At 50.1% G+C, this 14954-nt stretch overlaps 3 protein-coding genes across 4 annotated transcripts; 1 reads left to right on the top strand and 2 right to left on the bottom strand.

The window, feature by feature from the left end:
• Window positions 1-97: 97 nt before the first annotated feature.
• On the bottom strand, window positions 98-6042 carry COQ4 (coenzyme Q4). 2 transcript variants are annotated; one of them, XM_064171372.1, is made up of 7 exons: window positions 5260-6025; window positions 4999-5159; window positions 4523-4619; window positions 2914-3016; window positions 2441-2570; window positions 1452-1545; window positions 98-880 (listed from the first exon to the last, which is right to left on the bottom strand). In XM_064171372.1, the coding sequence occupies exons 1-7, from the start codon at window positions 5478-5480 to the stop codon at window positions 724-726; spliced, it is 963 nt and encodes a 320-aa protein (XP_064027442.1). In that variant the 5' UTR covers window positions 5481-6025; the 3' UTR covers window positions 98-723. The 2 variants fall into 2 exon arrangements, with proteins under 2 accessions (XP_064027442.1, XP_064027443.1); XM_064171373.1 differs by lacking the exons at window positions 98-880; window positions 1452-1545 and adding an exon at window positions 1552-2033 and having other exon boundaries at window positions 5260-6042.
• Window positions 5513-9023, top strand: TRUB2 (TruB pseudouridine synthase family member 2). Its single transcript, XM_064171257.1, has 7 exons — window positions 5513-5720; window positions 5828-5965; window positions 6391-6452; window positions 6757-6838; window positions 7357-7429; window positions 7839-7975; window positions 8734-9023. Exons 1-7 carry the CDS (start codon window positions 5513-5515, stop codon window positions 9021-9023), a joined length of 990 nt encoding a protein of 329 aa, XP_064027327.1.
• A 1930-nt stretch (window positions 9024-10953) lies between these two features.
• On the bottom strand, window positions 10954-14008 carry SWI5 (SWI5 homologous recombination repair protein). The gene is made up of 5 exons (XM_064171374.1): window positions 13740-14008; window positions 13563-13611; window positions 13283-13404; window positions 12077-12171; window positions 10954-11608 (listed from the first exon to the last, which is right to left on the bottom strand). The coding sequence occupies exons 1-5, from the start codon at window positions 13991-13993 to the stop codon at window positions 11544-11546; spliced, it is 585 nt and encodes a 194-aa protein (XP_064027444.1). The 5' UTR covers window positions 13994-14008; the 3' UTR covers window positions 10954-11543.
• Window positions 14009-14954: the final 946 nt, after the last annotated feature.

The raw sequence follows: 14954 nt of genomic DNA, 5'->3' as shown, positions 1-14954 counted from the left end.
AAATGAGAAGGGGGAGGGTGCAGGAAGCATTCCTCTTCTGGCTGCTCATAAAAGTAGACCAAAACCCCGGAGTTTTGCTCTGCTCAGCTTCCTGAAATAGTTCTCAAACCACCAGTTTAGCAGAGGTAACAGCCAAAGTTTTTTCCCTGCCTGCTTCCAGGAGCATGCAATTGCACACTGTCTGGTCTCAAAGGTGTGAGGCACAACCCACCACAAGATCAGTCAGGCACCAGTACCAGATGGGATTTCACTCTTGCACACCAGGGCAGCCTCCTGAATTTAAGCCTCAATCTTGCTGGGAAGGCTAGGAGGAGGGATTTACCTACGCAGCCCGAGAGCTGCAGAAGGCCAAGTTTGCCACTGTGAGTGTTGTAAATCAGTTCTGCTCTCTCCCCATCCCATCAGTACAGAAGCTCTGCTGCCAGGAAGAACTAAGCACCTAGACCCAGATGGTGAAGGCACACTGAGACTTGTCATCCTTCTACTGAATTAGAAATAGCAAAATGGGTCAAGTTTTGTCAAGCCACGGGGAAGTGTCACTTAGCCTCTACCACCAGGTAGGTGTCAGCTCCTGGCAGAAGAGCACTCAGTCCTTGGGTCCATGGCAGGTGGTAGCGGAACCACACTGCACTGCCAGGCAAGAGGAGATGGAGTGTGCCAAGAGATGGCTGCTGTCTGCCAAGAAGCACCCCCTGTCCTCTCCCCATGCTTGAGCGCTCACACTCAAACATCTGGGGGAGGCAAGATGCCAATCTCCTCCCGCAGGGACTCCACTGGCTGCTCCCAGCGCTGCTCGTAGTAGACATTCAGGATGCAGCTGGCATTGCGCCCACTCCAAATTGCCCAGGGAACCAGCTGGGTGGCCAGGACCTGCAGCTTTCTGGAACAAACAACACAGGAGGTGATTTTTATTTCCATGATTTGTATTTCCTTCTCCAAGTACCCAAACCTTTGTGCCCTGTGCACCCCTCCACCTTCTAGCATCCCTCCTCCTTATCTCACAGGGGAAGCTGAGGCACAGGACAATGTGCAAGGAAGGTTAGCTGGTAGCAAATCCAAGACCAGACCTCAGGTTCTGCACTTATCAAACTGCACTGGGCCACCAAAACAGATGTGCTGGGAGAGAAAACAGCCACTAGCAGGATGAGGGTCCTGCTGGCCCTCAACACATGCTAAAACAAGGGCAGACAGACCTAGGCATTGATTCTCCTGCGTGGCACAAAGAAATTGCATGCTGCAAGCAGACAGAACAAGTTCTGTTTCAATGACCAGCCAAAGCTGTGCTTCCTGCTGTCACCGCTTCCCTGGGCCATGAGGACAGAGCAGCAGGTTCACACAGGGGATCCCTGACTCCCATCTGCAAACTAGGAGTGTCCCCTCTTCATCCCTGAAGGACATCAGAAAGCATTACCCAGGCTGGTATGAACCTGAGGCAGAGACTCCCTTCTCACCGTGTGTTGAGATGGAGGGGGCCAAATGCTGCTCCCAGGACACACATAGGTAGCCCTGTCTGGACAGCTTCAAACCACTTCACCACGACCTCACCTGGGAGGGAGAAAGAAGTCTGTGAGTCGGCAGAGTGCCTGAGCTGAGAGCCAGCCCTGGCTGTGCAGTCCCGCGATGAAGGCTGCAGCATCTGCCCCTCCCTGAGGACTGCTACGCACGCACTCACATCCTTCACCTCCATAGCAGGACTTGAGAATGCTTCCCAAGTCTGACAGTGATCTCATCCTGTGCCAAGATGAGCCTTGTCATGCACTGCCCTCCCAGGAGGGATGAGGTTAGGGGCCTCAGTGGAGCAGCACCCCACAGTCAATACCCTGTGAGCTCAAGAAGCGTGTCCCAGGCAGGCTGGCTTGCTGCAGACCTTTAGTAATGCAACTGCCAAAGCCTGATCCCTGGCGCAGCTCTCCCCATTTCTCAGCACAGGACAGACCTTTCATAAATGCTGCTGGGGCCCAGCCAAAGCCCGAGTAGGAGACCTGACAGGCTGGTTCCTCCAGGCTCACCAACAAGGCTTGACTTGTGACTTGCTATTGAGTCAGACACAAAACAAGGACAAAGGATACAGGCCAACACATGTGTAAGAAACAACTTAAGAATCCCCACTTCTGCCTTTGCTCAGATCTTGCAAAACACCCCTCCCTATGTGCCACCCTCACTTCCAGCCAGCAAACACCCATCTATCTGCCCAGCGGCTGCCTACACCCAAGGCTTGAACTAAGCATCTCCCAAGTGGGGGAAAGGTGACATCCCATGGCCTCTGGTTCACCACAGAGCCAGTGGTGCAGGACGGCGATGATGCAAACCTCCACACACACCAACTTAGGCTGAGGATCAAGAAGTCTGACTGGCCCAGCCTGCTCCACTCCTGGGAGAGGCAGCCAAGCACCAGCATAAGGATCTGGCAGCACAGCCCTCTGAGCCCACTGTGGCTCACCTAGCATATTGGTTGGCATACCCAGGAGGGTATGCATCAAGTCATGAACTTCACGGTACCGCTGGATCACATATGCCAGCTCTTCATCATCAACAAACTTAGGTGGCATCCGGGTGTCTGGAGAAACCTTCTGCAAATCCAAACAGATCAAATTCAGTCCCTTCCAAACCACAGTTTTTAGCCTCATTCTTTGATGTGCAGCAACACATGGTCCCCTCTCTGAGCACATTTCCCAGCTGCCAGTGACTGGGTCAGTGTCATTCACATGAACAAAAAACAAGGACTGCACGGCACTGGTGACAAATCCAGCACCATCCGACACCCTGAATCTTATCCCATTCCCTAGTTGCTCTCTCATTCCTGAAGGATTCCACATGTTTCCACATGGCTGCATCTTCCCTCTAAAGCAGATTCACGCTTCCAGCACCGGCATCAGCTACAGCTGTTTGCACTCTGCAAAAGCCCACACTCACATTGTCCTCCAAGAACCGGACATACTCGCGGCCCAGTGAGCCGGGTGGCAGCCCCCGCAACCTGGCCATGTCCAGGGTAGAGAGACGGATGCGAGGCCGTTCCCTGAAAGTAAAACACAAGTCAGGTAGCCTCCCTCTGAAATCCAGTGGGCAGTCCTGGAGACAAAGAGCCCTTGGAAATCTCCATCCCTTGCCTCTGCCCTTCCTGGGAATTTTCCTTGCTTCAATCCCAACTGCTTGCTACAGGGATGGCACCATCTGCATTTCTGTTGCTGAGGCTGGGACACAAATGGCTCAAAGGATCCACCCAACACCTTTGCAACAAGAGAGCTCCTGTTTTGTGCCCCTATAACCACTCTGTCTGGAAACACACTGGTGTTCTTTACACGTAAATGCTGCTGTGCTGCATGCTGCCAATGAGGCACAGCCCCCAGCAACAGGCAGTCCTGGGGCAGCAGAGCTCTTTAACAACCTTGTAAAGCAGACAGAGCTTTAGAAGGGAGGGAATTTGTTCTAAACAAGGTTTACTTTTTCTCCTGTTCAGGCTCACCACCAGCCATGGGGTAGGCCTGCATAGAAAGGTTTCCTCTCCAGGTTGTTTGCAAACAGTGCTCCACATCTCTGGAACTTTTACTTCAAATCCACAGGGCAAATTCTTTCTGTGATAAAAGCCCTGCAATGGATCCAGGAGTTACTGCTCAGCTCCTGGTGCATAAGTGCCATGGAGATAAGCATGAATACCACGAGACCCACCTTTGGTGTCAAAGACTCTGGTCAGCTTGGGGGTTTTAAAAAGACTTGTGTGCACAAATTGGACCACTGCAAATCCTTGCAGTACCACCGTCCCTCAGTGCCTTTGCTGATTCCTCTCCCTGGGCAGCTCCTCTGGCTCTTAGCCCCATCCTGATGTTTTGCTGAGTCAGCATCCAGAACTGGGGCCAGGCTGCTCTGCACAAACATATGAAAACAAAGCAGCCTTTCCCCAGCCCCTACATGCTACAACCAAAACAATACACAAGCATCTGGCGTGACATGTAACAAGGATCAGAGAGATCACAAAGTAAATAAGCAGCAGGATCTTGGTTAATAAGGATCCTGGTCCTCAGCCTTGGAGACATGGAAGCAAAAGTGATCAAGTCTTAATGAGGAAGACAAGTGACCTAATTTCACAGCTTGGGGACATGCTGTTGGCCACTGGGAAAGAAGACACAAAGGTGCCTAAGGAGGAAGCAGGCCAGCAGAGACCAAGTAGCCACAGCAGCAGGTACAGTGGAGAAATCCACAAGTGTGCTGAGCAGTGATGGTAACTCATGTCCGTGGATTTCTCGCCTTTACTTGCTGCTGCATGACCTTGCACGGGCACTTGAAACAGGGCTGGATCCAGCAGCTGGCTGTGCTCTTGCCTCTTAGACTTGCCCACCACTCTTGCAATCACTGAAGTGAAATAAACATGTTGAAGGAATAGAGCTAATGAAACATCTGTGCTGCTTTCAATCCAGGGAGAGCAGGGCTCTCCCTTCAAGGACCCAAAGAATGTGCTTGGCCTCATTGTTTCTCTCTCCACCACAAAACATGCAGCAAGGGAGGGCAAGGATATGGAGGGACGCACTGGAGGATGCGGTAACCTTCCGGGTGGTGTTTCATCTTGTCCCGCAGGCTGGGCAAGGCAAGGCAGCCTGTGGTCTCCCCAAGAACTGCCACCATGTCTGAAAGAGAGACCAGAAAGTGATACAAAAGTGCTTTTCTAAACACCCAGCTGTCCTCAGCTGGCAGGTGAGGAAATGAGGCAACAAACTCCTCGTCCAGGAGCAGGCAGGATGCCTATGGCAGAGCAAGTAGCCCCAAAACTAGGAGAAATGAGCTGCGGTGAGACAGCGCCACAAGGGGGCAGCAGATCACCGGGGGGGCGTCCGGGGTGCGTCACCTCAGCTCTTCCACAGCCTCCTGCCCGGGGCGAGGTCTCAGCCCTGCACTTTCACCTTTACTAAATAAAGTCCCCTGAAAAACTTTAAGGGCACACGGGGCAGCGCTGCTGGGCGTTAATAAGGATCCTGGATGGAACGAGCTCCTCCCGGCTCGGCTTACCGTGTCTGTAGGGGTCATAAAGAGCCATGATCGCCGAGCCGGCGGCCAGCAGCGCCTTCTGCAGCGGGTTGGTAGGGATGTGCCCAGGGTACAGTGGGTAGGACACCTCTTCCCCGCTGCGTCCATCGCGGGCCCTCAGCTCGGTGCGGCTCAGACAGGCTCTGCCTGCGGGGAACGGAAGATGAGTCCAGCGCCCGCGGAGTACGGGAACGGGGCTGCGCTGTGGGGAGAGGAACGACCCGGGGAGGAAGGGAAAGGCACTTGCCTGGGGAACTGGGATCCGCATGCGGCAGCAAGACCCGGGCCCGCGTCGCCGTCATCCGTAGAAGCATCTTCGCCTCCCCCGCCTGCCCCGGAAGCGCTCGACGGGACGGGGCGGGGAGGAGCTGCGCGGCATGGCGGCGGTACCGGCCGGGCTCTTTGCAGTGTACAAGCCGGCGGGGGTGACGTGGGTTCGCGTCCGTGCGGCGGTGGAGACGCATCTGCTGCGGGGTGAGAGGAGTGGGGGCCAGTGATGGAACCCCCACCAAAGTCCATCCCGGGGGGAGCTGCCACCGCCTCTGACCGCTCCCCCGGTTCTGTTGCAGAGCTGAACGCGGCACCGTGCCGTGCCCCACGGCAGCGCGTCCGCTTCCTGCCGGCTCCGGCTCCGGCCCACGGCGACGGCCAGACTATGGGGCTGGTAGCCGTGAGTGTGCCGGTGCTGGCCGACCACCCCCTCGGTAAGAGCCGTCGCGGGGCCTTATCTTGCCGAGAGGGTGGTAGCCCCGCGATGATGGGAGTCTCGGGCAGGCGCTGTGAACCGGCCCCGACTCTGTCTCCATTGCAGTTCGAGGCCCGCAGTTCAAGCGATTGAAGATCGGCGCGGGTCACCGGCTGGACGTGAAGGCCTCGGGAGTCTTCGGTGGGTCTTGTCTCGCAGCGGCACCACGTTCTGCTGGCTACGAGTTGGGAGGTTTCCGTGCGGGTGAGAAGTGGTGAAGGCTTAGTGGCTGCGCAGCAGCACCTGCCGAGTGTCAGAAGCCGTAGAAACGACGCAGCTTAAACCCAGCTGCTGGTAACTCAATATGCCAGCACACGGAGCTTTGCGGTGAGAGATCAAGCTCCTGCTGCTGACAGGTGGCTGCCACGTAACCCCGTTTCCACTCCACCACTCGAATTTGCATTACCGTGGCTGGCATTGCTAAACGTTTGCTCTTAAATATCCAGATGAAAGGTTGTGGGGAAATCCAAGAGTTCTACTTACAACCTTACACTTTCGATGATAGGCACTAACTGGGGGGTCACTGCTCAGGAGCTGCAGCCCTTAGTGAGTGTCTGTGGCACTGTGGAAGTGTCTGTCAGGAACTTTTCTGTGTGGCTGAATAACCGCTTTCCCTTTCTGTGTTTCAGTACTTGGCATAGGCCACGGGAACACACTCCTCACTGACCTGTACAACTGCCACCTGACCAAGGTAGGTGTCAGCTCTGAACCACCTCAGGGTGTCTTGAGTGCAGCCACACACTTGATTCCCACCCCACTGCCTTAGGCTGGCCTTGTGATGGTGATTCTGCTTTTGAGTCTCAAATCTGCCAATGCTTTTGAGAGCTTTTCAGGGTCCAGAATTTCATCCTTCATGTGGGCATCCCGATGTGGCCATATGAGCAGAAGATGCTGCCAGTCATAGGCAGTGCTTTCTAGCAGCTGCAGGGCAGAATACTGCTACTTGGACTGCTTGGAGTACCTCTTTGGTAAATTGTACTCTGTCCTTCTTCAAGGTTTACACTGTTGGTGGGCTGTTTGGTAAAGCCACTGATGACTTCTCAGACACAGGGAAGCTAGTGGAGAAAACAACATTTGGTAAGAAACTGAAATCACATTTATTTTTAAGAAACCCAGGCAGAAACCCCAAACAAAACACACAGCAGCCATGATGAAAGGGGCACAGCTCCTGCTTTCTAGTTGTTTTCATACATGGCCCCTGTGCAGTCCTGTTGTGATAGCCCATCTGTTCTAAATACAACTACCATACATATAAAACCAGCAGAAATCCTGATCATAGTGGTTGCTATTGGACTCAGTTCTCTCCATAAATCATGGGTTGAGATAGCAGTTGAAAAGCATTGAATGAAAGTCTTCAAACATCTGATATAAGAAGCTGGAGCCAACATTTTGAAAGCAGTCTTGCAGGGTAATTCTTCCTTCTGTAGTCCCACACTGTGCATTAACGTGGTACAGCCAGAAGTGATGTGGCTAAAGCCACCTCAGCAGTTCTCATTGGCCGCCAAAAGGACAGCAGCGACCTCATGGTGCATTTCTGTCTCTTCCCAGTTTCTAGACAGATAATTGAGCCTTTGTTTCTACCTCCTTACTTGCAGATCATATTACAAGGGAGAAGCTGGAACGGATTCTTGCTGTCATTCAAGGAACAAATCATAAGGCCCTGCTGATGTAAGTGGACAGATGCAGCTGACCTGATCCAACTGCCATTTGCTGTTTTTTTAAACAAATGAGATTGATTGCCATAATCAAAGTCTTTAAGGGCTGGAGTACCAGACAGGTACAGAGAGAAGTTACTCTGAGTGCTGAGTGTTGTGAAGTGTCCTCCTGTCTTGAAATCTCCAGCTATTTTAGGACTTACAAGTTACATTAGGGCCTACAAAACTACCCTGTAAACATCAAGTACCTCCTTCCTAAACTGTTCTACACTACTGCAGGCACACATACAGCATTAAAATGTATGCAAAGGCTCAACACATATGCAATTCTAAGAATAAATGCGGCTCAGCATTGTTGGGGGTGGAAAGGTTTTGAATCCCATTGAAGAGAAGTGTTGTCTGCTCCCTTTTCAATCTTCCAGGCATTCTAACATTGACATGAAAACACAAGAGGCATATGAGTTGGCTGTCAAAGGGTTGATCCGGCCCATGGGAAGAAGCCCTCCAATAATCACAGTGATCCGGTGCCTCCAGCTCACACTTCCAGAGTTCCAGCTAGGTAGGACCAGTACAAAATGAACTGGGGGAGTCTGAGCAATAAGTCAGTGAACTTCAGTTTCCTATTCTTGCTTTAATGCAGAATGCTTTGGTGGGAATTGTGTATTAACACGTCACTGGCCATCTCTGTAGAACATTCACCGCATTGTTGTTTCCCGAGTCACAGAAGCACCTCATTAGAAGAACTCTTTACTGGAGTTGAGAGATGTTGGTGGTGGTTGGTTTGTTTCTTTGTTTTGTCAGAGCTAGATCAGGAACTCTCATAAAACCAGAGCTGCTTTATAAATTAAACCAGCTGTGTTCATAGCTCACAGGCTTTTCCCTTGCAGTTTGGATCTTAGACTGGAGCAAGATGGTTTGCATAGCAAATACTTAGGGGTAAAATTTGTCCTTATCCCAAGGTTTCAATGCAATGCAACTTGGTGGGGTTTTTGGGGTTTGCTTTGTTGTTTTTTTTAAAGCATGGTTTGTTTTCCTGCAGCTACTCTCTTCACAAATCACTTGCTTTATCAAGAAAATACCTTTCCTTACCCATTTTGAAGTCCCTAGATTTCAGCATTACTCTCCTGTATCTATGAGTTTGCTTTCTAAAACATTCACTTTGGGAGAGGCTAAGGACACTTTGCAGAAAAACATAATCCCCTTCTGTGGTGTCTTAAATAGTCAGTTCTACCAAACCACTTCTTTCAGAGTAACTGAGTGATGTCTGGATTGTGTCAACACTTTCTTTCTTCTGAAGGAATCTCTCTGTCCTTCTAGAAATCCACTGCTTGCATGAGACTCAGCAGTACCTCCGAAAAATAGTTCACGAGATTGGTCTGGAGCTGAAATCATCTGCTGTGTGCACACAAGTGAGAAGGGTACGTGATGGTGTTTTCACACTGGACGATGCTCTTCTGAGAAGCCAGTGGAATCTGAAAAATATACAGAATGCAATTTTGGACTGTCAGCTTAAAGTGAAAACAGAGTTAGAGAAAACACTGGGCCTTCAGGATGAAAGGCATCTTCATGAGATAGATGTGGAGAAGGCCCAGGCTGCAGAGAGCTGAGTGTGTGCTGTGCAGGAAGGTCCACAGGCAGTCTTCAGGACGCCAGTGCAGCTCCATGTTGACAGTGTGATGGGCAACAAGAGGAAGGAGGTTAACTGCAGTTCACTGCCACCATTTCCTTGAGGAGACTTTAAGCAGAGGGATTTTTTTTCAGTGGCAGACTGTATTTTTTTTTTAAGCATGGCAAACAGTTCATTAACAGGAGTTAGCTGTGCCAAAACTTCTGTTGACTTCAGGAACATTAAGTTGCTAGGAGATACAAACACCCATCCCCAAATTGTTCTGCAGCCAGAACCAGTCAGTGTCTTAGAGAGCTGTATTCCCTTATGCACGGATTTGTTTGTGCCTGGCAGCATAACTTAGCTAATATACATATTTTATTTTCCCTCAGTTGTCCTAGAGTATTTCGTTGCCATTAGCCCTGCTTTCAGTTATGTAGGAACTCAAAATCAGAGTGAAAGAGCCTCCACAAGGGGGTAACAGACTACACAAAGCAATGCAAGGAAGTTATTACAACCAGAGTAGGCATCTGTGATGAGGAAAGTGGCTTGCAGTAGAGATTGATGCATAAGATAAGAAATAAAACTGAAAGAGGCAGGCTCTTGGCTCAGTTCTTGTCCATGAGTACACTGACTTATTAAAAAAAAGAGCACATGGCTCTTTTCCTGTCCCCAGAGGAACCAAGGGTGTTCAGGGGTCTGTGGTATCCTGCTCTGCAGCGGCTCCACAGGGAGAGCATACAGTGCCCTCCAGTGAAACTCTTAAGTCCAATACTATTTCTCCTGTTAGCTCATTACAGCTGAGTGCCATACCAGAAGTACACTTTCTAAATGTAACTATCTGAAGTTACATTTGAATTATTTCACTTAGTATTGCTCCAGTTATATGCTCAGGTAGCAGCTTTGGAGCTTTATTTATAGTAAGCAGAAGATCCGTTCTATTCCTCTTCTGGATTTGCACAAAGGCCAGCATATCTCATCCTCCAGATGATAGTAACTAAGGTGCAAGAACTCCTGTCTTGTCCTGAAGCACCCCAGAAGACACAAACTTGGATCCGAGAATCTTTCAGCGGTTTTGGGTTTCCGTGCTCTGCACAAAGCAGCCAGAACAGCTCTGGAGCACATCTCCATGCCAGCTGCAGAGCTACAGGGCTTCCCCAAGGGCAGCTTGTTCTTGCCTCAGCTGGTGGGTTCTGGGTGCCTCCATCCTTCCTGGAAAAGGCACTGGTGTCAGGGCACCTTCTGTGCACCACTGTCTGGTGTAATTGCTGCATACCTCTATGACTGCAGGCACCGGGCAGAGCACTTGCACAGCTACAGCTGTGTTCGTAGCTCTTGCAAGGAGGGAAGAACATGTGAGCTTCTGTCCCTCAGCAGCTTCTGGCACCTTTGGTAGAGCTCCTGTACCACATTATGGGTGGAACACTCCAGGCTAAACCAGTTCTGTCACACAGAATACACCAGCCACAACAGCAGTGGGGCTTTTGAGAACAAAGTTGGCACTTCCCAGTTCTGGCTCTATTGTGTCTTTTTCCTCCTCTTAAAAGTATTGAAAAATACAAGAAATCTCCACACCTGGTGTGGATATTACTGTAACCATACCCACGAGAGTCTATCCTGTGTGACCCCAGTAGCTGCACGTTAGCAGAGATGTGGATCAAATCACAGAACACGCAGGCTTTGTCTGCAGTCAGCAGAACACTTAATCCCTTAGAACTGCCTAATGGAGCCCAGTTTAGTTGCAGCCCTAACCTGAGACACTGAAATACACTCTCGATACAATGGTGTGTTTGGGACACTGCTCACCTTGCCAGCGTCTCTGCACTCAGAGGAGAGTACAGCCAATCGTGCATCTACCCACTGCTGAGCAGGGCTGCCACAGTGCCTCCACTAGGAGTCCTCAGAAAACATCCAAATAATAGATGTTACAGTTGTCTCAGAAAATGGTTTAAGAATTTATTCCCAGGTTCCTGCAATGCTTTATAGGCTCTGAAAGTGAATTCCTGAGAAATGCAGGAATTTTATTCAGACTGGACACTTAACACCACATTTTGCCATTTACTACAGAAAAGATACAAAACCTCTAGATACCAAAGCAGTTAAGTATAAAAATGCAGAACACCCAGACTTACTCAGACTTGGACACAGAATAGAAAAAAAAATGCCCTCATTTGCTCTAGCCATTCAGTATCCAAACAGCCCATGATGTTGTAAAGAAGCAACGATCCACGAGAAGAGTCTTAACATCAACCTGAATTATATCCTTTCCAATAAAGAAAGTAAATACTGTTGATCAAACAGGAGGCAAAATTATCCAAAGTTCTACATCCCTTTCTCACATGCAGGACCAGCTGACAGACTGAACAACTGTCATGTTCCAAAACTTCTTAGAAATGAGACTGTTAACCCTTCCTTTGTTGCAATTCTGCATACATAATTTCAAGGCCACCTCGTTCCAGTTGTAAACTGGTAAGACACAGAAACATAATGGCCCAGGACGTGTCAGTCTTCAGGCTCAATGCTAGTCACTGAGCTCCAGGTCATATTCAGGGTAGAGCTCTTTTGTAGTAACCCCTCGGATAACAGCTAGAAAAGAAACACAATTGCTTTTGTCACCCAAAGGTCAGATCAGTCAGAAAAGTCCTCTTTTCCTCCCATGAGACCCTACTGATCTCATAGCACCTCCCACAGCTAAGAAACGAGTCTAAGGTTTTGCAGCTTATGCTCCCCACTTGTCTCAACATTTTTCCTTTTTTTAAGCAGAAGAAAAAAACTGGCAAAATTTACTAAGAGTTATCAAATGTTGGTAATATGTAACACAGACCAAAATATTAATAAACACCAATTATTGCACATGTTCAACTCTAAAACAATCCAGCTGAAACCAGAACACATCCCAAGGAAACGACAGAAGCATTTGTGCTTGTACAAGTGATGTGTGATACAAGCCTAAAACTGAAGAATTTTCAGAAGATCTCTCTGCCTTCATGGCACAGCAGCTCCTGTCTACATAAACATACTGACTAGGAAGTTCTTTAACAGCCTTGCCCTTACCCAGCTTGCCCAGCAGCATCTGCCCAGCATCTTTAATATCGTTATACTCATGGAGCAGAGAGATGTGCTGCTCCAGTTCTTCCAGGGTGTAGCCTCTGTAACAATAAAACCAAAAAGGTCAAAAACAACAGAAAAATGCTGCTGCTGCCATTGCTGCCCAAGCAGAGCAAAGGGCATTTGAGATACTCAGGCCTGGCATGTCAAAGGCAGAATTTGAAGGCAGCAAGTACAGCTGATGCAAGTCACAAGCACGAAAGCTACAAATAAACAGATCCCCATTTTCAATGTTTTTTTTTGCCACATCAAGACTTAGAAAAAAAATCCAAACCCAACCAAGCAAAAAACCCAACAACAATCCACCTGAATTCTCAGAATCAAGTAGAGGCAGAAATAGGCTGCAGCAAATTCACTTTACACACATCTCTAATCTGTAGCCAGAGGAAGCAGTGAAGAAGGCCTTAATATCAGGATCCTTGAGGATAAAACAAAAAAAGGTTTTGGAACAGCCTTTGTTCTACCATTCCCTTTCTATGCAATACCCATTATCTTAAAAAGCATCACTGCTTTACAACAAATAGCCCACAGGAATTTTCTCTCTTTAAAATTTAAGCAGCAGTGTTATCTCACAAGAGCTGGTAAGAAGCAGCTGTCATAGGGTGTCATTAGTTGCACTATCTTACACCCGGCACCCATCATGCCAAAGCATTCTACAGGCCACTTGCCTGCCTGGAAAATACCTGTTTCTTGAACATAAAGGTTTAACCCACTTGCCCACAAAACAAGAGGACACTTGATCAAGATGGAACGAAAAAGGAGATTTGGCAGATGATACAAGTCATGATCTCAATTTTAATTCTCACACAAGCACTTCATCTGGCATGATGTGCTGTAATAGCATGATTATTAAAATCCCTGGTTCCTAGTTCACACATAATTACCTCTGCAACACCTGCAGTGAAGTTTAAATCCTCTCACCAAGCTCCTAGTAAAACTTGATTTGCCTTATCAAATAATTTGGAAAGAATTCCCCTTAACAGGTTTCATGACTCGCACTCACCCTGTAATCAACATTTGTATAACACCACCATAAAGATGGCTTCATGAGAGTTCAGCTTTTAGCTCTAACTCCTGAACCATGTTTTGTTTTAAAACCCAACAAAAATAATTGGGGCTTCACAGTGAACACTGAGCTTGCCGAGGACATACTCAGACAGTAACTCTGCAATTTCCTGGTCTAGAGCAAGGTCTTTCCGTTTCAGCTCTTCAATTTCACATCGCAGGGCTTCTTCACTGGCTCCACTAGGCGGGCAGGACCTTGGAGATGGGATCTGTCGAGCACAGAAGGAATTGAATGCTGGCTCCCGCTGTGCCCAGCCGAGCCGCAGCGATCGGGCGAGAAGTTGCCAGGGGTGGCCCTGGTCTCCCACTCTCATGTGGACCCACCGAGCAGGGCCCACCTCCCCCCCTAGCTTGCGCGGACACTCACCGGTGACCTGAAGCCCACAGTGCCGCTCTGCCGGCCGCCAATGGAGGTCCTGCCAAAGAAGAAAGGCGCCACGTTAGAGGCCAGACGCCCCCGCAGTGAGGCAGGGCCAGGCCGCGCAGCCCCAGCGGCGGCACGCACCACGGCTCAGCAAAGGGGAAGAGGGGAACCAGCTCCTACCCCATGGCAGCGCCCGCTGGGGCAGCTGAGGGGCGGGCTGGCGCCGGCGCCCGAACAGCCAACCTCGGCCAGCGCCGCTCCCGGCCCCCGCCGGCCTGGCTTGCGCCGCGGGGCACGCCGGGAGCTGTAGTTTCCCCCGATAGGGCCCGACGACGGCTCCCGCCTCCGGCGCGGCGGTGAGCGCTGGAGAACGAAGTTCTCCGTGTGAAGCCGCAGGTGACATTAAAGTGGAGCAGGACATAGCTGTCCTGCATCGCTAGAAGCGTGAGCGGCAGGTGACTCTGAAGCTCTGCTTTCTTCCACTGAGAGCCCACCTCCTGTGCTGGCCCTGCTCTGGAGTCCTCAGCGCAGGAGACACGTGGAGCTATTGGAGCGGGGCCAGCAGAGGCTACAGTAGCGTTGCAAAGGCAGGAAGCCCTCTGCTATGAGGCCAGGCTGAGAGAATCGGAGTCGTTCAGCCCGAAGAATGGTCCGGGAAGACCATCTGCTGGCCTTTTGGTACTTCAAGGGGCTGATCAGGAAGCTGGGGTCAGACTTTTTATCTGGGCTTGTTGTGACAGGAAAAAAGGTGATAGCTTTAAACTAAAGGTTGGTAGATTTAAGGTGGGTGACACCCTGACCCAGGTTGCCCAGAGAGGTGGTAGATGCCCCATCTCTGGAACTATTCCAGATCAGCAGCCTCTGCAGCAACCAGCTGCAGATGTGCATGCTGACTGCAGGGGATTTGGAATAGATGACCTTGAAAGGTCCCTTCTCACCCAAAACATTCTATGATTTTGTCATCATTATCCCAATTACCATAGCCAAGGGGACTACACTCAGTGCCTTTGCAAAAGGCCTCAGAGCTACCTCAGCACTGGGGCAGTAGCTGTGAGAAGGGCTCAGAGAGCTCTGGGGACCCATAGGGTTACTCACACAATGTTTACTATTTTTGCAGGGTAAATCTGCAGCCCCCAAGCTGCTGGTTGCTCCACCATGACTGGAGAAACTGCTAGCCAACAGGCCAGCACAGCTCCTGAGTCTATGGCTATATGGTTTGAAGGCCCCAGTCCCACTGCCAAAAAACGTGCCATTACATCCTCATATGGCTTCTTGGACCAGCGCAGAAGAAATCTTCACGTAACTCTCCTGGCCTGGCTGGCAAAGGTAAACGTGTCCCTCTGCAGTGCCAGGCGCCTGGCAGCAGCCATACCAGAATCCCTGGGCTGACCACAC

The sequence above is a fragment of the Pogoniulus pusillus genome, chromosome 35 (assembly GCF_015220805.1).
Source record: "Pogoniulus pusillus isolate bPogPus1 chromosome 35, bPogPus1.pri, whole genome shotgun sequence".
NCBI classification, from domain to species: Eukaryota; Metazoa; Chordata; class Aves; order Piciformes; family Lybiidae; genus Pogoniulus; species Pogoniulus pusillus.
The sequence above is the reverse complement of the archived record's forward strand: the minus strand, read 5'-3'. Positions and strand labels throughout refer to the sequence as shown.

What these genes read in the sequence shown, in the direction of transcription:
- COQ4 (XM_064171372.1), bottom strand. Translation starts at nt 5,480, where the DNA reads ATGCGTCTCCACCGCCGCACGGACGCGAACCCACGTCACCCCCGCCGG. An exon ending in TCCGGTTCTTGGAGGACAAT is followed by an intron (nt 2,571 to 2,913) that starts GTGAGTGTGGGC and finishes TTGGATTTGCAG; the next exon opens with AAGGTTTCTCCAGACACCCG. An exon ending in TATGCCAACCAATATGCTAG is followed by an intron (nt 1,546 to 2,440) that starts GTGAGCCACAGT and finishes TCTCCCTCCCAG; the next exon opens with GTGAGGTCGTGGTGAAGTGG.
- TRUB2 (XM_064171257.1), top strand. Translation starts at nt 5,513, where the DNA reads ATGGAACCCCCACCAAAGTCCATCCCGGGGGGAGCTGCCACCGCCTCT. An exon ending in ACAACTGCCACCTGACCAAG is followed by an intron (nt 6,453 to 6,756) that starts GTAGGTGTCAGC and finishes TCCTTCTTCAAG; the next exon opens with GTTTACACTGTTGGTGGGCT. An exon ending in AGTGGAGAAAACAACATTTG is followed by an intron (nt 6,839 to 7,356) that starts GTAAGAAACTGA and finishes CCTTACTTGCAG; the next exon opens with ATCATATTACAAGGGAGAAG.
- SWI5 (XM_064171374.1), bottom strand. Translation starts at nt 13,993, where the DNA reads ATGCAGGACAGCTATGTCCTGCTCCACTTTAATGTCACCTGCGGCTTC. An exon ending in CTGTGGGCTTCAGGTCACCG is followed by an intron (nt 13,405 to 13,562) that starts GTGAGTGTCCGC and finishes TGTGCTCGACAG; the next exon opens with ATCCCATCTCCAAGGTCCTG. An exon ending in GATGCTGCTGGGCAAGCTGG is followed by an intron (nt 11,609 to 12,076) that starts GTAAGGGCAAGG and finishes TTTCTTTTCTAG; the next exon opens with CTGTTATCCGAGGGGTTACT.